Below are 26,162 nucleotides of genomic sequence, written 5' to 3'. Positions count from 1 at the left end.
CTGTTACTAATTTTTGACTGAGTAAGCATACAGTCAAAGTTGAAATGAAACTTTACAAAAAATTGTCAAGTTGTTTGTAACATGGGCTTGTCATTTATCTCAGGCTGTCCTCAAGCAGCCTATGTAGCCTAGGTTGGCTTTGAACTCATAATCTTCTTGCCTCTGTCTCCCAAGCGCTGGGATGACAGAATGAACCAAGTCCATCTGGCTGAGAGGCCAACTGTCAGATGAGGAGCACATATTATGAACTTTCTAACTCACAGACTTACAGTGACAGGCAAACAAAGTTTGTTTCACCTCCTGATATATGAGTGTGCATGTTCATGCACACATATACATATATGTCTGTGTACATCATGGGTTACTTTAGGGTTTATGTTTTCCCTAGAAACATACAATGTTTTATTTAGCTCCATCATATTTAAATTTCACCCCCTGCATATCTGTCGGGAGCCATAGAGCAAAAGCCTCTTCATTTTGCCTGGGCCTGCTCATAAACTGACTCATTACTCAGAAAGCTGGTCCATCCAGCTTTCTGTTAGGTTCTTCTGGAACCGGTCAGCAGAATACTTACAGAATCTTATATTTTGTAAAAGACCAGTTTATGGTCAGGATGTGAAGCCTGGTGCAGTCAGGATGTTAAGCCAGTGAGGCAAGATTAGATGAACACCTAAATATATCCCCTCTAGGTTTCCTGACAACTTCTTGCCCTGGCCACGTCCTCTTCCCCCTACAACTCCTTGCCCTGACCACGTCCCCTTCCCCCTACAACCCTATATAAACCTACATGTAAGAATAAATGCTCGAGGCCATGACAAACATCTAGCATGGTCTCCTTCTTGTGTCTGTTTGCCTTGTCTTATTCAGGTTAATTTTCACCTCGCTTCTTTGTTCGACTCCCCGCTGGCCGGGGCAAAATGGAGAGGCTTTTGCTCTATGGCTCCCGACATCTCCTCCCTTCATTTATACAAAAGACGGGGAGGCCCGCTATTCAGCAGTGGGTTGCAATGCCTTTGTTTCTTCATCAGCTACCGACAGTATGGGAGAGTATTCAGCCAAGCATATGATCCCCTGGTAGTTGAATGTTAGGTGAGGAAATAGAAACTTAACTTGCTATATGGTGGTTTCTGTTAACATGGCCGAGGTTTGATTCATAGCTCCCAATACATATCAGTGTCCCCATTAAAATAAAATGTCATGTTTCACATGGCAATGATGGCTCAGTGACCTTGTTCATTTTTCACCTTCAGCACCTGTAGCAGAGTGTAAGGCAGAACCCAGGATTCTCCCTGCTGTTTCTCCCTACCCCCATCTCTCTCCTCTCCCTCCTCTCTCTCTGTAGTATGTATGGTGTGTATGTACGTGTGGTATATGCACATGTATGTGCAGATGTGCATAACCATGCTGAGGGCAGAGAAGGATATTGGTTGTCCTCCTCTACACCACTCTTCTGCCTGTCACAAACCTGGACCTTGTGTCTTTTTGTTGTTGTTGTTTTGAGGCAGGGTCTTGCTCTAGCCCAGGATGACATGGAATTCACTATGTAGTCTCAGGATGGCCCCAAACTCACAGTGATCCTACTACCTTGGCCTCCCAAGTGCTGGGATTAAAGGCAGGCACCATCATGCCTGGATCGTGTCATTTTTTTGATTACATTGGCTGACCAGTGGGTCCAAGCAATCTTCCTATCTCTGCTTTGTCCCCTACTGCTGGGGTTTCCATCACGCACAGCCATACCCAACATTTGTTTTTACATGAGTTTTGGGGATCAAACTCAAGTCCTCATTCTTGCAAACTAAGTGCTTTTAGCCACTCTGTCCCTCCCTGCTGTTTTGAGAATTCTACCAAAGGTTTGGGGGTCAGAAGTAACCAATGATGTATTGGTATAAATATAGCTTTGGACATAGTAGATTCTGACAATCCCAAGGTGTCCAAGGCTTCATATCAATATTCCATGTCACTATCTTATAATATGCTGAAGAACTGGTGACCCAGACATACTTCATGCCTCCATCTAGCCTGGCACCTCTGCTCCCTTTTCTATTGGACTTCCAGCTCAGTCTTGCTGCAAGTGGGTTTGCCAAGTGACTCTAAAGGGCCTCTTCTGGTGACACTGTCTGTAACAGTGATTCTCAACACTGTTTCAGCATCAGAGTCACCAAGAAGCATTCAGAACACGCTTGTGGTCAGGCCCTATGCCTGGAGATTCTGATTCACTCAGTTTGGGTGGGGTTTGGGCTTCTGCATTCTTAAAACTCTAAACTGACACACGGCTCTATTGAGAAACTCCACTTTACACTATTGAAATGTTGAAATCAAAGAGCAAGAGGGAATAAACTTGCAACGCCCAGAAGAGGAGTGCTCACTTGACATGTGATGTTTCTCCTCCAAAAAGGCATTTAGAGAAAACTCTCATGGTAAGATGCTAAGAGAAACAAAGTATGCTGAGCAATCACAATTACATTATAATTACAGCAACATGGAATTTTATCCAGGTGTGTGGACAGAAATGGAAAGAGAACTTCTAATTGAAGTTAAAACTTGGCTGGAGAGATGGTTTAGTGGTTAAAGAACCTGCTATGAAGCCTAAGGACCCAGATTCAATTCCCCGGTAACCGTGTAAGCCAGATGCATAAAGTTGAAACTTGAAAATGTATTAAAATTGAATTATTAAAAATAATTTCATATGTGCTATGATATGCATTTAGATAATTAAAACTGATCCCAAGCATTATCAATGCAAGAAGTGTCAGGGGCTGTCGAGCCCAGGGTATGCTGATGAAATGTAATCAGAGCTGATGTAATTCAGGGAGATTATTCTCACTGTGTGTAAGAGAGAAGTGATTCATTAGTTGGAGAAGAACTGGGCAGCTTTATTTGTTTGTTTGTGTTTGCAGGCTGGCCTTAAACCCATGATCCTCTTGCCTCTGTCTCCCTTTTGAGTGTTGGGGCTATAAACATGAGCCACCACTCTGGCAAGAACTGACCAGTTTAACAAATTATTCTGCTTAGACCCCATCTCTGTCCTTTCCAGCTTCCAAGCCTTCCCAGTACAAATTCCACTTGTACTGTTGAGCCCTTAGTGTGCATTAGGCCCAGTCTTGTGCACTATTCCATGCTATGTCTTATCTAAGGGGTTTGAGAACCCCTAGTGGAGAAACAAACAGTAGTCCTCACCTGAAGAAGGATCACAGCCCTAGAAGCTCCAGGAAGGGGATGGCTTCTGTTCACACAAAACCCTTAAGGAAACTGTGGAACAAAGCCAGGTTTCTTCTGCTCTCTGGGTGGTTTCTTCTACCTCCTGACTCACCTCTGGGACACTGCTGCCAGGACTGAGGCTGGAATGGCACAATGTCAAGTCTCACCCTTCCCACAGAAACCTGAGGTGGCAGTTTCTTGTCCAGGGTGTGGCAGGGAGTCCCGGGTCATCACCTCATAAACTGTGTATCATTGCTCTCCTCCGCCTCCCCTCCTCCTACTCTAGACAGCTTGCTGTTTCCCCTGACACTCCCGAGCAGATACTGGCTATGACACCCCCCCTTCCTGCTGGTCCCCACACATGACGAGAAAGCGCTCCTTCCTCACACTCGGTCGAAGGCAAAGAACATGGCTTTGAGAACAATTAACATGGGCATGAAGCTGTGACATGTGCTATAATCTTTACATGCTTTTTTTTCGTGGTGCCCCATGTTGTCACCACAGAAACAAGGTAATGAAGGAAGAGAGCAAACACTGAACCTGGACCGCCTGGCTCTACAGAAACGTGAGAGCATGGCAAAGTCCCAAGTGTTCAGGGACCAGGCCGGGGAGATGAGCGTGGGAAGCAGGCTGGCCGGGGCTCGAGTGAGCTGGAACGCAAAAGGGCAGCACCTTCTTCACACTGTGCATGGGCTCAACCCAGGGGCGCAGAGCCAATATTTCCAGAATGCCTATTTTTTTTAAAGAAAAAGCCAAAGATTTAGAATTCTTACATGATATCAGCTGATTGTACAATATGAACTATTTCTTTTTACATGTGTGTTCACATGTATGAGTGTGCATGTACATGTGCCATGGCGCACATGTGGAGGTCAGAGGACAATTTATGGTTGGCCCTTGCATTTCTACTTCATTTGCTTTATTCAAGAAAGGGTTTGCATATCTAGCTATCATCTATCTATCTATCTGTCATCCATTTCTTGTCTCTCCCTCTCTCTGCTATTGTTTTTTGCTGTGTTCACCACATTCTTTCCAAGAAACTCTTCTGTCTCTATTTTCCATCTTGCTCTCAGCATGTTGAGATTACAGAAGCCTGCCATGGCTTCTCGCTTTCCACATGGGGCCTGGGGATTAAACTCGAGTGCTCAAGTGTGAGAGGCAAGTACTTTGTCCACTGAGTATTCTTCCAAATCCCCACACTAAACATTTCCGATTTAAAATAAAATCTTACTGGCTACAGTGGCACATGCTTGTTATCCCACAACTCGGGATGATCATGCATGAATGAAGACTGTGAGTTTAAAGGCAGCCTGGGCTATATAACAAGACGGCCTCAAAAACAGAGCAACAAAATATTATACACATCACAGTATATAAGTCGTCCGACCTGACAGTTTGCAATGTCTGGAATGATAGTCAAATCCAGGACTTCGAGGATCAAAAGCCCTGCATTGGAATACTAATTATGCCCTTAGGTAGCTGTGCTAACTGGAAGAATTTTGTCTCATGACTTCCTCATTTCTCAGCTAGGGTCCATGCTATGTATAGTATAGGGCTATCAGGATGGTTTGTGTGATATGAGCACAGTGTAGGAGAGTATAATCTCCACAAGGAGAAGGATCTTGTCTATCTTTTTCACCGTATCTTCCCATTGAGTAAAAGTGTGTCAGTGCTTACCAGTTCAGTAACAATTGATAAATATGAGAAGTAGCTGTGGCATTATCATTCTTTCATAGAATGGCAAGTCACCCACTAGGATATGGTCCTTGGCACTTAGAAGTCACTATCTTTTATGTTTTCCATGTGTCCTCTGCCTAAGCCACTAGGTCCATGAGTGTGAATTCTGAGAACAGGGAGGGATCAGACCTTCTAAAAAGTCAACTAGTGGCCAGTCCTCTAGACTCATTGGAGAAATGCCAATTGAAAGGCCAGTACATTACCACAAAATGTCCCATGACCTATTTAGAATAGAAGCCAGACACCAGCTACTTCTTGCTCAAGCCTATGTCTGAAGAATGGCAGGAGTAATTCCCTAACTCCCAAGTAAGGGAATGGGGACAAATGCTTTAACCTAAGCGACTTGCACCTTAGGGTACAGTCTTGCTAATGAGCTATGCAACTCTGGAAGGCCATTTCACTATTGACTCCAGTGCCAATCAACTCTCAGACACTTTGTCTTAGGATGGCTAGAATGGTGAAATGGAGCCACATGTTCCAAGAAACATGCAGTATCACATCAGTATGAATTAGATTCTACTATCTGAATGTAGGCCAATTCTTAGAACTATTTTCAAATGCAGTCCTCTAGATTCAATATCCTGTTGTTCAACTGGTATTTGTTCCACACTTACCATGTTTCCAGGCACAATTGAGCAAGCATGTGACAGAAGTAAAGAAGACAGGCACATGGATATCTAGAAGAAGAACATTCTGGGCAAAGGAAATAGCTGGTGCAAAGGCCCTGGGGTAATTGTGTGGCTTGAATTTTTTTAAGGGAATAGCCAAGAGGTTTGCATGGCCAGAATAGAATAGATGAGAGGCAAGCTAACAGATGAGATCAGATCAGGCTGAGTTCTGGCCTTAACTCTAAGTAGGATAAAGAATGTTTAGAAAAAAAAAAAACCAAAACAATGCTTCTCTTGGAGAGAGTGAGTGCTAAGTTGCTTGCCCCATCACTCTTTAGCTATGTGATATTGGGACATTCATTGAGCTCACTTGCCTCATCTACAGGGTGGGTGTGACCACACACATTCTGCAGGGATGGCTCCCTTCAGCTGGCTATACCTTGATGGCTTGAGAAACAGCTGCGGCAATATTGGCTTCCTTTTCATCTGCCTGCACCAGAAGCTTCTTAGCATCGGCTTCTTTTGTCTCTTCTTCAATTTTCACCATCATCTTGGCTGTCTCCTCAGAGGTTTGGATGAGTTGGGGCTGAAGGGCAGTCAGTTCTTTTTGCATGACAGCCACCTAGCAAGGAGAAAGGAATAAGAGGGACCCAGCGTCAATGCTGAAAATGGCAAAGGTGGCAAGAGTTGAACTGATTCACCAACATATGGCATATGTAGAAAGAATGGACTGCTGATTTGATGTGACTCTGGGATGCAGTTATTAGCTGATCTATCTATCTCTAGTCACTTAGGCACTGAGTTCATAACATGTGTAGCAGTTGTTAAGTACTGTGCAAAGCATGAACATCTGCCAAGCAATGGCAAGCTAACCATTATTTCAAAATAGTTTTATTTATTTGCAAGAGGGGAGACACAGAGAGAGGGAGAGGGAGAGAGAGAGAGAGAGGAATGGAGAAAATATGGGCACATCAGGGCATCCAGCCATTGCAAACGAATGCCAGATGCACATGCCACTTAGTGCACCCAGCTTTACATGGGCACTGGAAAATTGGACCCGAGTCATTAAGCTTTGCAGGCAAACACCTTAACTGCTGAGCCATTTCTCCAGCCCAAGCTAACCATTTTTATCAGTATAGATTCTTTCCTCTTTTCTAGCATTGGAGACAGTGAAAGAGATACCAAGTCAGAAAAAAAATTAAGGTAATTTTGAATTTGAAACAAGGTCTTGACATATAACCCATGCTGGGCTTCAACTCATGGTGTGGCTCAGGCTCTCAAACTCTCAGTCCCCTGCCCCAGCCTTCTAGAGTGCCAGGATTAGAGGTGTATGCTACCACATCCAGCTAAAAGAAGCTTTCAAGGCTTTTATTCCAGTGCTGTGGAGTGAAAGCTTATGTCCCCCAAATTCATATATTGAGTCTTAACCCAGAAATAATGCTATTTAGAAGTGGGGGTTTTCAGAGGTCATTAGTGTGACATGAGGTCATGAGAGTGAAGCTCTCATGATGGGATAAATGTCCTCATGAAAAGTAGAAGACAGAGATCTATTCTTTCTATGATGTCTTCACCCAGTGAGAAATTACTATCTGCAAAGTAGGAAGAGGTTCCAGCCAAGCAAGGGATTCACCATTGCCTTGAGTTTAGCCTTCCTGATGTCTAGAACTGTGAAAAACAAAGGCTTGTTGTTTCTAGGTCACCTAGTATATGATATCTTTTTATAGCAGTCTGACCAAACTGAGACCAACAATCCAGTGCCCTCTGAAACCTTCCTGCCAGGGTCTGATCTGTGTTTCAACAACTTTAGTGATAGAGGCCTCAGTAGCTCTCAGGAGATTATCATTTTTCAGTAAACTAAAGTCGTGAAACTTTTCTGATAAAGAGGTAGAACCTAACCCACTACTTTTAAAAAATAAATTTATTTATTTGAGATGCAAAGTGTATGTGTGAGAGGGAGAAGGAAAGCAAACACACCATGGACTCCAGCTGTTGCCAATGAACTCCAGACACATGCACCACCTTGTGCATCTGGTTTATGTGGGTCCTGGGGAATGAAACCTGCCTGGGTCCTTTGACTTTGCAGGCAAGTGCCTTAACTACTAAGCCATCTCTACAGTTCTGACCCACTACTGTTCACCCAGTTCACCCACTAGTACTTATTCTACCTTCTTAGGCAGTGTGTGTGTGCGTGCATGTGTGCGTACACACACACACACACACACACACACACACACACACACACATGTTTTTCTTTCTTTTTTGCATTTATATGTGTGTATGGTATATGTGCACGTGTGTATGCGTGTATTTGTGTATATATGCCTGTGGGAGGGCAGAAGACAACTTTAGCTATATCTTCCACCTCTTTTTGAGACATGATCTGCCACTGATTGGCAAGGTACTCGTCATTTAGACTAGACTAGCTGGCCAGCAAGTTCTAGGGATCCGCCTGTCTCTATCTCCTCAGCACTGGAATTACAGGTGCAGAGCACCATGTCCAGCACTTACATGGGTACTGAGGATTGAACTCAAGTCCTCATGCTTGCAAGGCAGTCACATTACTACTGAACTATCTCCCAAGCCCTACAATATCAGATTTCAAGTACTCAGAAATGTTTTCTCATGTCCTTGCACCCACTACCCACCTTGAGCCTGCGTGGGAGCTGGAACCTGGTATGTTAACCTGGTTAGGAATACAGGCCTGGTACTCAAGCAAGTCTGAGTGTTGGTCTATATGACCACTCACTGGGCTGTGTGACCATGGGCAAGTCATCTGACTTCTCTGTCTCACTGTTTCCTTGTGTTTAACAGAAGATGATGATGTGCTTTCCTAACACGTGGTACCAGGCACAGAGTAAAGGCTGAACAGATGCTAGCTGGTGCTGCCATTTCCCTTTCTAGTGTAGACTCTTGTATTTCTCTGTTCCTTAAACAGCATGGCTTTCTCATCTTTGTCTAGGGAGACTCTAGCTTTCACCGTCTCTGTAAAAGTCAAGGTGTAGACCCAGCATCCCAGAGCAGAGCAGTGGTGTCTACCTCTGATGCTCTCCCCCTTCCCTTTGTCATAGTGTCACAGAGAAGTCAATCCACTCTAACTCAATCCACTGCCTCAGTTCTTGACTAATCCTGGAAAATCCATCTGTTAATATGACTCTAATTTTAGACAGCTGGTCAAGTGATTCCAAGCACACATCAATGAGTAACTCAGACCCTAGGAACTTTGCAAATGGTTGTACTTGTGTCAGTTCATTCCTTCTTCATAACAGCCCTTTGTGATAAAACCTGTCATCATCACTTTGCTATAGAGGAGAAAACTGAGGCACCAAGAGTTGAAGTAACATATTCAAGGATCTACAGCTGGTAGGGTACAAAGCTGAAATTTGAGTTCAGACCTGACCTTATAAAGCCCTGTCTTAGTCTGCTCAATTCCCCACTCAGATGTCACATGTGAGGCACAAAATTGAAGGAAGTGCCAATACCCAGTATCAGGATAAATACTGTTTTGTTGCAAGAAAACAAATAAGTGCAAAAATTTACGATGAATGAGATATTTTAGTCTTAATCGGATCACACAGAGCTAAGATTAAAATGAGGAGTGAGGTAAGTCTATCCACAGTAGCCTGGGCCTTTGCCTTGTTCTATTTGGGAAGTGCTTACTTGGGAAGATGCAAAGTTCAGCTTCTGTAAGCCTGTCAAGTAGCGGTTCCTCATCATGTCCACCTCGTGCCTCTTGCTATTTAGAAGTGACTTAAAGGTTAGGATCAATTCGAGGTAGGATGTGGGGGTTACATAGTTGCGTCTGAGAAGCGTGTTGTAATAATCAACTGACAAGGTTTTCACGCTCTCTTGGAAGTACTTGCACATGGAGACAACCCTGTCAAGGATAATAAGGCAGTTAACAGGACCCAACTTCCTACAGGGAGATCTAGCAAAACCTTAGTTATAGTCACCAGAGCACCAGAAGGCATGTGCACGGACTGCAGTCCATCTAAATTAACAGGTACACAGAGCCAATCAGAGAACAGCAAAGGGGAGGACTTTGCAGGAAGGAGCTGGATCCCTCTGTGAGTCACCAGAGCTTATGCAGGACTTTCTAGGCCTTTGGCAGGCTGGAGAAGCCTCCTGACCTAACATCATAATTTTCTGTTGCTTTACTTCCTTTAAGACAGGGTGTCACTATGTAGTCCTGACTTGTCTGGAACTAGCCACATAGATCAGGCTGGCCTTTTATGGCACTTGTTATTGCCTCTACTTCCCAAGTGCTAGGATTATAGGCATGTACTACCATGCCCAGTCAAACTAATCTTTAAAATGCATAAAATAAGATAGGTGGAATTATCAAGTAGATCAATTATATTGAAATATTCAAAATGTTTTAGAGCCAAGTTTGTAATATAGTAATATAGCAGTTTTCTATTGATGCATTAAATCAGAGCCAGCAACCTTCTCTGGAAAGGGTCAGATAGTAAATATTTGCATTTCATGGTCCCATGCATCTGTCCAAGTACTAAACTCTGCCTCTGCAGCACAATCACAGCCATAGACAATACGTAAATGAATGGGCATGGTTGTATTTTAATAAAACTTTACTGAAGCCTGGGGTAGAGTGAGACCCTACTTTCGAAAAAAACAAACAAAAAGAAAAAAATAAAAAACTTTATTGATAAAAACAGGCTGTGAATTGAACTTGGCTCATAGGCCATAGATTGCCACCTATATAGATAACAAGACTGGGCAGCAACAGCAAAATTTTTAAGGAAGTGAGATATGTTGGCATCTGTAATGAAAAGCTCTAAAAGGAACTATGGTTCTTACTGTTAATAAAGTTAAAGCCCCTGCTAATTCAGCTAAGGTTTAGTGTCTATATTTCTTTCATGGAAAGAAATACAATCAGAATGCAATGGGAGTGAAAGCGAATTATATCACCATTCATATTGATTCTACCCATAGTCCTATAGGTCAATATTAAAGATCTCTTAGTCTACAGGACAAAGTGCAAAGTGCTCAAAATAAAATATGAGACCATTGTCACTCTTGACACCTGCTTACTTCATTTTTTGTTTTCTTACTTTATAAAAAGTAATAGAACTGACTATATTCTAGGCACTTGCCAGGTACTACAGATACAGAAGCAGACAAGACTTCTGCCTTCATGGAATACCCACAGTGGTGACATTCTCATCTTTACCTCACTCTAGCCATAATTAAGTATGTTGGGGGATATAGCTATACTTTACACATAAAGTAATTTTTTCACCCTCACATTTTTCATTCTTTCACCAGCTCTACCACTCCTATGAATGAATGAGACTGCACGTTCTAGGATCATTGAATTTAACACACCATACCTATGACAATAGCGCTTCTTTCTCCCAGACAACAATGACATTTTTTTTTTCAGTAAGGATACTTATGTAAATCTCACTAAATGAGATTCTATTTTCAATTGTATGCCATTTTCTACAAAAAGTCAAGAAATCTTTAAAGCAACGTAAATAGAGTTGCACCTGGAATTTCAGCTTGGAATATTTGGGGTATTAGAATGATTTGGACTTACTCTGTCCGAATGTTGTCATCAAGCTCCACATCCTCTAGAAATTTGTTGGCCACCAACTCTAGGGCATCTGTGGGCCAGGCCTGGAACCAGTCAATGGTACAGCAATTGATTAATGAGGGGAACATCCGCAGGCGGTTTCTGAAGGCGTCCCCAATTGGACTCATGGCTAAAATGAAAAGTAGGTTTTGTTAATTACCTTCCTCCAAGGCAGAGAAATGCACACATCCAAATTGAAACACTTAACTTGCTTTCTTCTAGGATAAAGGGACCAAAGAACAACGATTTCTATCCTGTGGTCTTCTTTGACCACTGATTGGACTATCTCTTGTATCATCAGGGAGATAGAAGAGAATTAACAAAGGCAGGGAAGGTTAGATTTTCAAGGATTCTGGTAGGGTAAGAGGGAAAGTAATGGTTCTTGTTAGTACTCCATGGGTGTAGTTGTGAACAGCCATGAAGAGGGCCTAGTTTACATAGGACTCTGTCATGTATCTCTATGGTAGGATCTCGATGTATCATATTACTCTTCTAACTAGTCTTTCATATGTAGTGTTGTACGCTGGATCCTTTGGTTCTATAAATCAGACTATAGCCCATTGGCCCACTTGCCCTGGCTATGCTGACTCAGATGTAAGGAAGCCACAGATGCTCCATATATAGTTACTTATGAATGTTGCTAGTGGCTTGTTTCTGACCCCAAGCACAGAAGTTTGGTTCTTTATCTTAAATTCAATTTGTTATTTATTTAGATTCAGGGAGAAACCATGATGAATAGGTAGAAGTATGGGGAGGTCAGTGTGGATGAGGAGGAGCTTGGTGTAAGATGAGTGAGCTTGGTTTCAAGATGCAAGAGGTAGTCCAGTCAGTGGCTGAAGAAGACCACAGGATAGAAATCTTTGTCCTTTGGTCCCTTTATCCTAATAGAAAGCAATTTAAGTGGTTCAATTGGGTGTGTGCATATACTCACACACATGCAATGATCACATTTACAACTCATGTAAAATTACTTTGGCTCAATGGATTAGAAAGGTCTGGAATGAACACAACAGTCAGGATGGCATGAAGTAAGGTCTCAGTGAGACGATTGTGGCTTAGCTGGCATGAAGGTGGTACAGAAATAAGAGGGTAGTTATGCAACACAGTGAGGAAGGCACAATCAAAGGGAATTCCACCAGCTCTGGGCAAGCTGATAGGTTAAGGTGCATTCTTTCTCAAAGGAGGATTCAGAAAGTGAAGAGGCAGAGCAGGTCTAACAGAGCTGTGCCGATGAAGAGTAGGACAGGTTGCCAGTGGACTCTACATTGTGAACCCTCCCTGCTTCCTGATTAGATCAACCTTGGAACCAGTGAAAGAGACTGAGCTTCGCAAACTGGGAAGACTCTAAACTCTCCAGAGAAAAAGGGGAAGGCAGAATTTGACTCTCACCAAGTACGATGTGAAGGTTCTTTCTCACCCTCTCGATGAAGAAGGTATACATAGAAAGAGGAGTGATTTCAATCTTTACGCCTTCTGTCCTGGCTGCTGTTTGCATCTTCTCTATAAGTTCAGCCTTCTCATCAGCTGGGAAGATATTGGGCACATCACCTGTGTTCAAAAGCATGTTGATGTCCTCAACAAATGACTCGTCCTTGATCTGATTATCAGAGAAGAGGAACACGGTGCTCTTGGTGACCACTCCAGCCTGCAGCATTATCTTCTTCAGGTCCTCCCTCCAATCGTTGTTTGTGTAATTCTTTGTGATCTCAATCTGGTATATCTCATAGGAGTTCATGAATGTGGACAGCTTGGTGGCACTCTGCCGCCCACTGCCCCCAATGCCCACTAGAAGCAAGTGACCTTTGTTCTGCTTCAGGACTCGGCAGATCCTGGAGATGTGCTCTATGGCAAACTTGAACATGACCAAAGACATGGGGGCCTTGCTGACGTTGTTGTACTCTTCCAGGTAGTACTCCATGACGAATGTCAGCAGCTTCAGGTCAGTGATCTCATCGTAGACTTTTTGGTCACTTTCTGGCTTTAGAAAGTCCCCAAAGAAGAGGCTGCGGATGTTATCATCAATGATCTTTCCAGTAGGTGACAAGTGGATGAGCACCTGTGAGAAAGGGAGCTGTCAGCTGGGCCCTCAAGCTGTGGCCAAAGCAGGCAGGCAGTGAGCAATCGAGGAGGGAGTGGAGGCACACTTGTTTCTTCTGATCACACCTTCCTCATTGTGGCTCACCAAGAGTATTTCTTTCAACATAGTATGTGGATATGATGATGGTGATAAAAGAACACTAAAGAGAATGTAAGCAGGTGTGGTGCTTTACATCTGTAATCTCATCACTAGGGAGGCAAAGGCAAGAGGACCACAGGTTCCAAGGCAGCCAGAGAATATATTAAGACCCTATCTTTAAAAGAAAAAAAAAAAAAAGCAAATAGGAGGAAGGAGAAGTCACTCTATTTGCTGAATTTTTAAATATTAGTGGCCAGCTTTACAGGCCCAGAGAAGGCAGTGGAAGGATGGTTTGTTGCTCCTTCATCGAACAGAGGCATGGCTGCCACTCCTGGTCCCTACTATGCCTATAGTAGGAAATACCTAGACATTTCTTCTCCCTGGTGGTATTATGACCTGGAAGTGCTGCTGCCCTTGAACTCTGACCTAGCATGAAACACTGTTACAGTTTTTCCATGTAAAAATAGAAGTTCCTTAGCAATGCAGACAGAATGAGAGGAGGGAAATGTATAGGTTATAATTACTTTCCTTATGCCAAAATGGATAAAGGAAAATACTTACAACTATATGACAGTAATAATCTTTTACCTGAACTTTCTCCAGTCATTAGTCACACCATAAAATTTTATGCTTCCCTCACCCCACAACTGTGAAGTGAATTGATCCTAAAATGTAGTTTAAATTAATTATAGATAACATTATATGTAAACCATCTTGAATGGATCCAAACTTACACATTCTTACATAGTGTAGAGCACTGTCCTCACAGCATGATATGCCCATTGCCCTCTTGAACTGTCAGCAGCCATGACTACCAGAAGGAGATGCATTAACTTTCCATCATGGACCATGGAGGCTCTTATGAGGCCCCCACCTGTCCCCAAGGATTTATAGACAGTTAAATATTGCCTGAGAGAATTTTTTTTGGCAGGGTAGCTGCCCACAGCCACCTGTGCTCCTGAAAGTAATACCTGACACAATTCTGTAAGTAACCCCAATTAAATTGATTGGCTCCCCAAGCAATACTTGCATGAAATAATTTCTTTGCTTTGCTTTTGTTGTTGTTGCTCTTTGGTGAGTTCATATCTCCTCAGAAAAAGTTCACAGACCACTACAGAAGTGAAGTGAAACAAAATTGTGCTATGTGATCACCAGCTAGTGAACACAACTAATGGACACACAAAACCTCTTCCTGAGATTGAGGGAACAGAGTGGCAAGACTGTTGTGAATGGAATCTTCTAGAATATGAAGGTGCCTTACCTTCTCCATGGTCTGCTTGAAGCAATTGGAGGTGGTTTCTTTCACCATGTTGAAGAAAATGTCTCTGTCTGCCTTGTCAACTAGACGATCATAAAAGACCCGGTAAACCTCATGAATCCAAAGCCGGATAAGCTTTTCCATGTCCTAAAAATCCAGAGTTGATCATCTAAGCACATGAGAGATGTTGCATACAGTGATGGTTCTCAAAAAGTAAATCCTGGGGTCTGAATGAGGTGTAAATGAGATGATATTTATAAAGAAGTATGGGGCTGGAGAGATGGCTTAGCAGTTAAGCGCTTGCCTGTGAAGCCTAAGGACCCCAGTTCGAGGCTCGATTCCCCAGGACCCACGTTAGCCAGATGCACAAGGGGGCGCACACATCTGGAGTTCGTTTGCAGTGGCTGGAAGCCCAGGCACACACATTCTCTATCTGCCTATTTCTCTCTCTGTCTGTTGCTCTCAAATAAATAAATAAAAAATAAACAAAAAAATTTAAGAAGTAGTATGGCAGGCATGGTGCCTAGCATAAGCTAAGTGCTTAGTAACAGCCTACATATTACAATGATTACATCCATGGATATTGCTGAATAAACATGGTGACAGGAACAATGGTGGCTGACCTGTAGATGGGTGTGAGGGCAGAGCAGTACCCCCTGGATCACCCGTGAGAAATCCCGTAGGTTAAAGACATAGTGCGACTTGGAGGGAGTTGGCAAGAAGTTCTCTACCGCAGCTCTGTAAATGTTCTTAGTAGCCTGCACCATCATCTTTCCATATCTTGGGACAAAGAGGGGGCACACCAGTCAAGCAGGGACCAGAAGTGAGGAACACCCTCCCCCACCGTCAACACCCAGGAAGCTAGAGGAACGTTTCTACCTTAGGAATATGATATCAAACCCTCTTCCAAAGTGCCAGTCAGCAATAGAACTGAAAATCTTGGTTAGAATCTCATCTTCGAAGGCATCGATGGAAATGATGTTCAGATGGCGAGTGAACCGTCCTGGAAAACACATCCACACATTGAATTTGTATCACATACTCCTTCTTGGCCAGCTGAGTCTTAAACAAAGAGCAGTAATATGCCAAGATCCCTTCTCACATTGGTGAGAGAAGTGCTGAATACATGGATTTCAGATTTCTTAGATTCTGCTGTGTTCAAACCCAGGAAAAAATTATCCCTCTACTCCATCCTTGAGTGGAAGGTGATGGCTTGGGAACCCAAACGGAGTCATGCTATTCATTTTCTTCTGTTGTATAGCTGCTCTGTTTTTTGTGTGTGTGTTTTTTTTTTTTTTTTGCCAACCTCAAGACTTGTAATACATTTAAAAGATGATTCCAGTTCCAGCCTCCTTCCTGTGACACATGTTTGTCACACTGAATACTCCTTTTCAGATGACACCTTCTGTTTAGCCCTAGCCAAAGAGCCCTTAAATCCTTTTCTCATTGTCCTATCCTGTTGCACCCAACTTCCAACATGAAGTTGGAACTAATCCAACCTGTGCTTTAAAACATTCTCTCAGGACAGACAGGCCTGCACAAATGTTCTGTTCATGATGACCAGCTCTGCTAGGAACAGGCAGAAGAATAACCCTCTTCTAGACATACCAGTAATGTCATTCCTTCCTCCACCAGGGGGGCCCATGGCTGTTAGCAGCAGCACATCCACGATGTCTAGCCTGGTTGTGTCCTTTTTGTCAAACCAGTAACCATGGTCAATCCACTGTCTCAGAAGCTCGATGGGGGGCTGGGCCCCATAGACCTCTTTGGCTGGCATGTTGAGGTCATCTGTGGAAAGAAGCAACAGCCACACACTGGTAAGCCTATGATATCTCCCATCTTACAGTGAGAGAGATAACTGCCACCTCCATGGAGCAATCTGTGCTCAGTTGCCCCGTCCAGACAGGGCTCACTCAGTAGACATTCTGATCAGCTGGGAAGAGCTTTTCTTGGGTCTTGGACTTTCCTCCATTATTGAAATCTCTGTCCACTGTGACTACATGGGTATGTGAGCTGTCATCAAAAAACATTTGATATTTTTTCCTCAACAAAAATATACTGATTTTCACCAGGTACGATGGTGAATGCCTTTAATCCCAGCACTTGGGAGGCAGGTGGATTGCTGTGATTTTGAGGCCACCCTGAAACTACATAGTGAATTTCAAGTCAGCCTAGACTAGAGTGAGACCCTACCTCAAAAAACCACCATATATATATATATATGTATATATATATGTATATATATATATATATATATATATATATATATATATGTATACTGATTGTCAACTATTTCATGGAAAAATTAAATATTTTCTTTTTACTTGTTTATTTGGGAGAGAGGGAAATACAGAGAGAGAATGGGCACAACATGGCCTCCAGTTATTGCAAGCAAACTCAAAATGCATGCACCACCTTGTGCACCTGGCTTACATGGGTCCTGAGGAATCAAACCTGGGTCTTTTTGGCTTTGTAGGAAAATGCCTTAACCGCTAAGCCATTTGTCCAACCCTGTCATGGAAGTTTTGATAATTGCTAGGGATATGATAGTGAGGAGCCCGCCAATAATTTCTTTTTGTTTTGTCTTTAAAAAATTATTTTATCTATTTATTTGCAAGTAGAGAGAAGAGAGAATAGGCTCACCAGAGCCTCCAACCACTAAGCACACAAACTCTGGACATACACACCACTTTGTGCATCTGGCTTTATGTGGGTACTGGGGAATTGAACTCAGGTTGTTAGGCTTTGCAGGCAAGTACCTTAACTGCTGAGCCATTTCTCCAGCCCTTGTTTTGTCTTTTGAAATGAGAGTCTCACTGTGTTGCCCAGGCTCATCTCAAATACTACCAGTATGCCCCACTGTGTCCAGCTAAGGTCTGTCTGTCTGTCTATCTATCTATCTATCTATCTATCTATCTATCTATCTATCTATCTATCTATATCTTCTATCTCTCTATTATGTAACTATTAGTGGTATTGGAGACTGAACTCAGAGCTTCACATACTAAGTGCATACTGTACCCCTGAACTGCAATCCGAAAAGGGCATTTAATCTGACCAGCAGGTAATATATTTTCACCTGAGTGGGAGAAAGTCTTAGAGCTAGTGATTTTCACAGGCAAGCTGAAAATGGCAAGAGTGGGTTATGGGATCCATGAATGCAAGGACAACATCTTCCTCTGGTCACATACTGCTCAGTGCTGCACACAAGAAGTCCTCAGTGAATTCAGGGATCACTTAAATTTTCCTCAACAAACACTGACAGGATGCCCAGCTTATGTCAGACATTTCAGAAGCTTTGTAAACATTATTTCTTTGAGAGTGTGTGTAATGTGGTGTGTATGGTATGGTGTGGTGCCCCATGTACTAGCCAGCGGCATGGGGCAAGTGCCTTCAGAGCAGAATATTGGATGTTTTGTTCCATCACTCTTCTGCTCAGTCGTATTTTGAACCAGGGTCCCCTGAGTCTCAAGCTTGCAGGGCTTCAGAGATTCTTGTGTCTAAGCTCCTTTGCAGAGTGGGCTTACAGGCTTGCATGACCATGCCTAGCTATTTATAGGGATCTAGAGATTCAAACTCTAGAAGTCTTAGGCCCCCTTAGGCCCTCATGTTTGTATAGGAAACACAATCACTGAACCATCTCTACAGCCCTATAAACATTATTTTATGTAACAATAAGAAAGGGAAAAAAAAATAAGAAAAGGAAGAATGAACAGAGGATGGAGAAGAAAGAGAAGGAGTATAGGAAAGCAATGAGGAAAGAAAAGCTAAATTATAAATTATATCAACCAGAAATAGTTTATCAACTAGAGCAAGTAAGAGAAACCCTGGTATACTGCAGCTCAAGCAGAAGAACCTTGTGCATCCAGACCCAGCCAGTGTCTTACCCACAAACACCACTGCCTTCTTCCCCAGGGGAGGCCCAAACAGGCCTTTCCGTCTTCGGTCCAACTTGGACATGATGATATCTTGGGTCTGACTGGCAGAAGTTCTGGCAGAGAAGTTGATGAAGTTGGGCACATAGGTGTTTTTGGGAAGGTGGAGAAGGAAGTTGTTGGTGATGACTGATTTGCCTGTGCCTGTTGGACCCACAAACAATATCGGAATCTCATGGTCCAGATAGGATTTTAAGAAAAATGTCTGTCGGGCAGTCTCCATGGTGGGAATGATGAGTTCTGAAACCTGTACCACAAAGACAAGGCAGTGAATTAGCCCTGGGCCCAGGGAACTGGTCTTGGTATTCAGAGGATCTGGGTTGGAATTCTAGATCCAACTATCTTTACAACCTGGATTGAATAGTTAATCTCTTAGGTGCCCTTAGTTCTCCATCTGTGCAATGGTGATAATCATGGCATCTAATATAAAGTTGGCTGAAGATTAAATGACAGCATGTGTATAAAGGTGGACATTACTGCCCTTGTTTACAGATGAGAAAATGGATTTCTGTCCACATGCCTTCTCTAATTTGGCCATGTAACATCACAAGTAAGTGGAAAGGCAGGGACTTTAATACTCAGCTTGTATATAATCCTAAAGTCTACATTTTAAAAAATATATTTAATATTTAAACTTAATTTATTTATTAGAGAGAGGCAAAGGCAGATAAAGAGAGAAGGGGTGTGCCAGGGCCTTTCACTACTGCAAACAAACTCCAGACACATGAGCCACCTTGTGCATCAGGCTTACATGGGTCTTGAGCACTTGAACCTTACGCTTTGTAGGAAAATTCCTTAACCAGTAAGTGATTTCTCCAGCCCCAAGTCTACATTCCTTCAAAAAACCTTACTCATTCATTTGCTTGTGTGTGCATGTATGTGCATATGCACACACTTATCAGGATGTTTTTGCCACTGAAAACACATGTGTTTGACTTTATGTGGGTGCTGAGGAATTGAACCCAGGCTGGCAGGCTTTGCAAGCAAGTGACTTTAACCACTGAGCTATATCTTCAGCCCACAAAGTCTACATTCTGAATACAAAACACTCATATTATAAAAACCAATCATAATAAGGGTCAATGCCTATCTGCTGTCTCTGAGAATTTTGCTCTTAAACAACTAGCCTGTCTTGGCTGAGACAAGAGTCACCTCCCATATTGAACTCATACTGTCTGGTTTAGGAGGCTTAGGTGTGTTATGATTTGGATATTGGATATTCCCTCATAGGCTCATATGTTGAAGACTTGTTCTCCAATATAGAAATGCTTAGTGGGGCTTTTGTGAAGAGACTGGATCATAATGGTTCTGACCTTACCCATGCATGGGTTCACAGTTTGATGTGATATTGGGTGTAGCAGGCAGCTTTATGTTGCTGAGATGAACTTCCAAACCAGGCACAATTATGGAGGAAGGGATTTATTGAAGTTTATAGATGTCGGGGAAGTTCCATAATGGCAGAAGCAGGTGTCCCACCTTCAAGGGTCCACGCCGAGAGGAAAGTCACCACTAGCACACAGGCAAGCACACCCAGGAACTCTGGGCAAAGCTCAAGCACTTTGCATATCTTTAGACTGGAATTCCCCAAACACACAACTTAGGGCCGGACTCTGGACCCTAGGATCCACCCGCAGTGACACCTCCTCCAGCCAGGCAGTGGGAGATCTAAGTTACAATTCAATCAACTCCTCAATGTATTGGAGGACATCAGTTCAAACTACCACATTTAACTCATGTGGTGAAGGCTTGTTCTCCAGTATAGAAATATTTAGTGGGGCTTTTGTGAAGTGACTGGATCATAATGGCTCTGACCTTACCCACACATGGGCTCACAGTTTGATGAGATATTGGGGTTGACAGAACATAGGGACTAGTGGAAGGGAGTACTCTTAGGGGAAGGCTCCTTGGGCTCTGTCTTATCTCATTCAGTTCCTCATTCTTCCTGCTCCCTGGTTGCCATGAAGGGGCAGTTTTTTCCACCATGGCCTTCCACCATAATGTTATGCCTCTGCACAGGTCCTGAAATAGTAAGTCATATGAATGCAACCTGAAACTTCTGAAGGTATAAGCAGCCCAAACACACATTCCTCTCTCACACTGACATCTTAGGTGGTTTTCACCTTGACAGAAAGTTGACGTGAGGCTCTGGACCCTGACTCCTGTGTTTGCTCCTGAAGTACTTTTCCTAACACTCTGCTTCTTGATGCTGAGACCCATGCCTGCTTAATCCCTTGCCTTTGGCAACATGAACATTGAACATATTCTTCCTGGGCTTCACGTCCAAACTGGATTTGGAAAACTTGATCATGGGTTCCTGGAATCATCATTTTGGGTAAAACATCCTACTGTATCTGGGTTTCTCTGGCCCAAACTCTGCCATCAGACATTTGGCTACATATGGTTTCTCCAGGGATCAGATTCAGGGACAGGTGGTACCTATCGTATGTGGAAGTCTCCTTGTATCAAATATAGTCTGAAAGTGATTTGTGAACTTGAGGTTATTGTGTTGTAAAACTCTGAGAAGTACCATTATACTGTGGTTCCCAAATGGTGCTTCTGAAAGTCAAGACCTATAATACAGCTGATAAAGCCCAATTCTCTGCAACTAGGGATCCTTTGCAGACAAAAGCTTGGCATCTTTTAAGAAGTAATTTGATTAAATGAAAAGGAGATGGGATAAGGAAACTGAGAAGAGAATATTCAGATCTATGAAGATAATGAACAAGTTCATAGATATCTTGCCTGTATTATCTCCTAACATCTTCCCAGTAACCCCCTGAAGCAGGCATATAGCAATTCACAGCTGGCTGTCTTGATGCAGCTGCTCAGCCAGTAAGTGAGCTCCATGCAGAACCAGGCCTACAATGCCCATTTTGCAACCGAGGTTGGGAATTTAAAGCAAGTTGGATTTCAGGGCATCTTTATTTTCAGGGACTAGGTCAATATTTGACAAGAGAAACATTTCCAGTAGAACCGAAAATATTTCCCATATTAGGCTTTTACCTATGTGAATTTAGTAATATTTCAAATTACCAGAATTTACTTCACTAAATTCTATAAAGAGAACAAATCTGAGGACCTCTGTGAGGGGTTTCTTCAGCGCACGCAGCCCTTAGGGGTGTCCTTAAAGCAGCACAGCCACTCTACTCAGCCCTTCATGCCCAGCTGTGATCCTGCTAGTATCTGACTTACTGGTCAATAGCCTCAGCTTTCTATCTTGTTTATCACCCCATTTAGGACTTCAAGGGTCCATTATACCCCAGAAAGATAAGTAATATCTACTAGATTCTCCTAACAAAGGCACAAGAATGCACATTGTACAAATTTTCCATAGGATTGAAACATAGCTGAATCTATGTATTAGAAAACCTATGTGCTAGAACTCATTTTCCTGAGAGTTCTAATAAAGAAAAAATTTTGAGGATTTAAAGATCTTTTTTGCTGGGTGGTTAGAGAAGCAAGCTTATTACGTGATGTTACAAGTAATGACAATAATCAGACAGCAGCAAACATCCATCTAAGTCCTAGCATTGCCACATGCTTGCATATGCCACCTTCAGCTTGGTGATTACCTTTAATTTTTTCCGATTGTATGGTTTGGGCAGACTGAGGCAGAGAATAAGAAGGCTAAGTAAGGAATCTGGGTCTCTCTGACACTCATCCACATTGTTGAAGGTCTAATCTCTCATAATAAGCTTTTCTAAAGGAAACTCTCAAAAATGCTCACATGGAATATGAATTCCTCTAACTGGAAGGGGGGAAGTTCTGGAAACCATAGTTCCATTGCTTTTACCTTTGCATTGGCAGGGATAATTTCCTCCTCCTTAGTGATATAGTCTGTCCATGCATTCCAATGTCCACTACCTTGTTTGAGGAAGTAAAAATCATAGATGCTTCCTGGACCCAAAGACACAGAACAGGTAATTAGCATACCAATGATTTACATTTCATATTTGAACTATTCAACTGCCTCTGCTTTAGGCATACATATAGGTTCTAGCATAGTCATGGTGATATGTACATGTACAGGTAACTGTACACACTGCAGCAATACTTTAAAAAGCTTAATGACTTTATTATTTGTATAAAATAATAAGTACAGATTATGCAAGTTATTAGATTAGTCTTTTTTTTGTTTTTGTTTTTTCAAGGTAGGGTTTCACTCTAGCCCAGGCTGATCTGGAACTCACTGTGGAGTCTCAGGCTGGAACTCATCTCAGGGTGGCCTCAAACTCACAGCGATCCTCCTACCTCTGCCTCCCGAGTGCTGGGATTAAATGTGTGTGCCACCACGCCTGGCTAGATTAGTCTTTTTTTTTTATTTTATGTTTTCGAGATAGGGACTTGCTTTGTAGTCCAGACTGGTCTTGATTTGTACTCACCAGATACTACATACTTGTGATCATACTACTTCAAATTCCTACAATTACAGGTATGTGCCAGAATGCCTAGTTAAATTACTCTTAATAATAAAAGAACAAATATTTTTAAAAAACAAAAGAAGGCAATAATCACAAATTCTATATCCAAAAATAAACGTTTTTTTTTTTTGTTTGTTTGTTTTTTCAAGGTAAGGTCTTGTTCTAGCCCCAGAAATAAACTTTAAAAAAATATTTCATTTATTTATTTGAAAGAGGTAGAGAGGCAGATAGAAATAGAGTTGATGTTCCAAGACCTCCAGCCACTGGAAATGAACTCCATATGCATGCTCCACCTTGTGCATCAGGCTTTTGTGGGTACTGGGGAATTGAATCTTAGGCTTTGCAGGCAAGCACCTTAACCACTAAACCACCTCTCCAGCTCCAGGCACAAGCTTTTGATGACAATTCTTCTAGTCTTCCTCCTAGGTACACTAATATATTAGAGATGGGAAAAGACACATCTAGGGAAGTATTTTATAAGAATGGGACCATGAGGACTAGAGAAATGGCTCAGTCAGTGGAAGTGCTTCGCATGCAAGCATGAGGGCCTAAGAGGGCCCGAGACTCCCGTCTGATTCACTAGTACACATATAGGCAGCTGGGAGTGGTCACACATACCTATAATCCTGGTCCTGCAGGAGCAGGGATCAGAGAACGTGGCTTGTGAAAATGGCAAGCTCAAGAATCAGTGATGACTCTTTCTCAAGGAAACAGGCAGGTGAGCAATGGTATTCTTCTGTGTCTTCTGCACACACAAGCAAGGGGCACGTATGTCTGCACACACACATGCACGTACCACACATATACATACACACACACAATGACATATGCAATTCTTAAACAAAAAATGTTCAATTTAGCAGAATGTGGTAGGACAAGCTTGACATGACAGCACTCCAAAAGCTGAGGCAGGAGGGTCACAAGTTTGAAGCCAGTCTGGCCTACATTATAAGACCTTGTCTCACTCAAAATCCATCAAAGTTCAGAGAAGTGACAGTGGAGTGTTCAGCACTGAAAGACTTCTCTGTCACACCCTCCAAGGCTCAGGGACTATCGAAAGAAGAGGTGACAGAAGGAATATAGGACTCAAAGGCTAAAAGGAGTACTTTGGAATACAGTCTTCCAGATACAAAGTGGCCAGTGCATTTATGCCCCACAGTGGCTGATGCTACTTATACAAGATCTGCATAACATGAGGGAAAACAAAAAGACAATATCACAACAGAAGAGAGACTAGTTAGAAAGAAGAAGGGCTTCGGTGGAGGGACCGGTATAGGAGGGGAGACAAAGGGGTGATAGGAGGGACTGATTATGAGCAGGGTGCTTTGTGTATGTGTATGCAGGTGGTTAACAAAAGTTTGAACATGGTTATTTAAAAAAACATTAAATTTAATTTTTTAAATTTTAACAGGAGAAAAGAGAACAAATGGTGTATAAAGCTCTGTTAAACTCTAGACACACTAATGTTCACTATAAAGATGCTGGTTCCTAAATTTTTCTTTTCTTTCTTTCTTTCTTTCTTTCTTTCTTTCTTTCTTTCTTTCTTTCTTTCTTTCTTTCTTTCTTTCAGAGCGACAGACACAGAGAGATAGAGGGAGAGAGAAAGAATGGGCGCGCCAGGGCCTCCAGCCTCTGCAAACGAACTCCAGATGCGTGCGCCCCCTTGTGCATCTGGCTAACGTGGGACCTGGGGAACCGAACCTCGAACCGGGGTCCTTAGGCTTCACAGGCAAGCGCTTAACCGCTAAGCCATCTCTCCAGCCCTTCTTTTCTTTTTTTAAAAAATACTTTCATTTAGTCCTTTGCAAGCACAGAGAAATAAAGAGATGCGAGACAGAAGAAGTACACCAGGGCCGCCAGCCACTGGAAACTCCAGATGCATGTGCCATTGTGCATCTTGCTTTATGTGGGTACTAGGGAATCAAACCTGGGTTGTTAGGATATGTAGGCAAGCACCGTAACTGCTGATCCATCTCTCCAGCCCTCTTTTCCTTTTCTTTTTTTGTTCTTCTTTTTCCAAGGCTATAAGGTGAAGCATTAGGTTGTTTACTTGCGACCTTTCTAATTTCTTAATATAGGCACTTAAAGCTATAAATTTACCTCTTCGGACTGCCTTCATTGTGTCCCAGAGATTTTGGTATCTTGTTCTTTTTTTAAAAAACTGATTGACAACTTCCATAAATATAGACAATGTGCCAAGATCATAAATCCCCTCCCATCACCCTCCTGCCCACCCAGCATGAGTCTCCTGTTTACTAAATCCCTTCTTCTTTCCAACAATTTCTCTTCTATTTTGAAGTCATTTTCTCTTTCTGTTATGCAGGTCTTGTTAGGTAGTGTAAAACACTGTGAAGTCATGAACGTCAAGGTCACTTTGTTGTCTAGAAGACACTCATATAAACATTCCTCCCCTTCCTTTGGCTCTTACATTCTTTCCAGCACCTCTTCTGTAATGGTCACTGAGCCTCCTAAATGTTTCTTAATTTAAAAAAAAAATCTCAACTATTTAGGAATTAGAGCCATCATGCTTTTAAAAGTTATTCAATGCAATATATGTTATTGTGTTATTAATATAACATAAAAATTAAGTATATCGAAATTCAGAGAGTATAATAGGCCCTCAAGTCCACCTCATTGTCCAGCTTCAGTAATTACCAACATTCAACAACACTTGCTTCATCCACTTTCCCAACACCAGCCACACTTCTTCCTTTTCTTCCTCTTCTCTCCCTTTCTTCTTTCTTCCTTCCCTCCCTCCATCCTTTCCTCCCTTCTTTTTTCCCACCCTCCCCTGCTCTCCCCTTCTCTCCTTTCCTCCTTTCTTAATTTTTTCACAAATATAGTTCATTTGTTGTTTGAGAGAGAATGGGCATGTCAAGGCCTCCTGTTACTGCAAACTTTAGACACACCTACCACATTATGCATCTAGCTTCATGTGAGTACTGGGGAATTGAACCTGGTTCCTTGGGCTTTATAAGTAAGTGCCTTTAACCACTTCGCCGTCTCTCTAGTCCCCCTCCCTTTATGTTTTTTAAATTTTATTTATTTGGGACAGAGAGAAAAATGCAGACAGAGAGAAAGAGAGAGCATGGACATACTATGGCATCTTGCCACTGCAAACAAACTCCAAACACATGTGCTACTTTGTGCATCTGGCGTTATGTGGGCATTGGGAAATTAAACCAGGGCAAGCAAGAGCCTTTATGGCTGAACAATCTCTCTATCTCTCCTTTCTT

The 26,162-nt window shown here is 42.5% G+C and overlaps 1 protein-coding gene across 1 annotated transcript in view; it reads right to left on the bottom strand.

The window, feature by feature from the left end:
- Nucleotides 1-26,162, bottom strand: part of Dnah3 (dynein axonemal heavy chain 3) — a 205,173-nt gene that overhangs the window by 35,530 nt on the left and 143,481 nt on the right. Inside the window, exons 41-50 of the mRNA XM_045143809.1 lie at nucleotides 22,299-22,402; nucleotides 18,458-18,752; nucleotides 16,179-16,358; nucleotides 15,450-15,573; nucleotides 15,194-15,350; nucleotides 14,574-14,717; nucleotides 12,526-13,192; nucleotides 11,101-11,266; nucleotides 9,201-9,417; nucleotides 5,983-6,165 (exon numbers count right to left, since the gene is read on the bottom strand). Of these exons, the coding sequence (XP_044999744.1) occupies nucleotides 5,983-6,165; nucleotides 9,201-9,417; nucleotides 11,101-11,266; nucleotides 12,526-13,192; nucleotides 14,574-14,717; nucleotides 15,194-15,350; nucleotides 15,450-15,573; nucleotides 16,179-16,358; nucleotides 18,458-18,752; nucleotides 22,299-22,402 (2,237 nt within the window). The remainder of the gene's footprint in view (nucleotides 1-5,982; nucleotides 6,166-9,200; nucleotides 9,418-11,100; nucleotides 11,267-12,525; nucleotides 13,193-14,573; nucleotides 14,718-15,193; nucleotides 15,351-15,449; nucleotides 15,574-16,178; nucleotides 16,359-18,457; nucleotides 18,753-22,298; nucleotides 22,403-26,162) is intronic.

The sequence above is a fragment of the Jaculus jaculus genome, chromosome 2, assembly GCF_020740685.1.
Source record: "Jaculus jaculus isolate mJacJac1 chromosome 2, mJacJac1.mat.Y.cur, whole genome shotgun sequence".
Classification (NCBI taxonomy): Eukaryota; Metazoa; Chordata; class Mammalia; order Rodentia; family Dipodidae; genus Jaculus; species Jaculus jaculus.
This window is presented reverse-complemented; position numbering and strand designations above follow the sequence as displayed.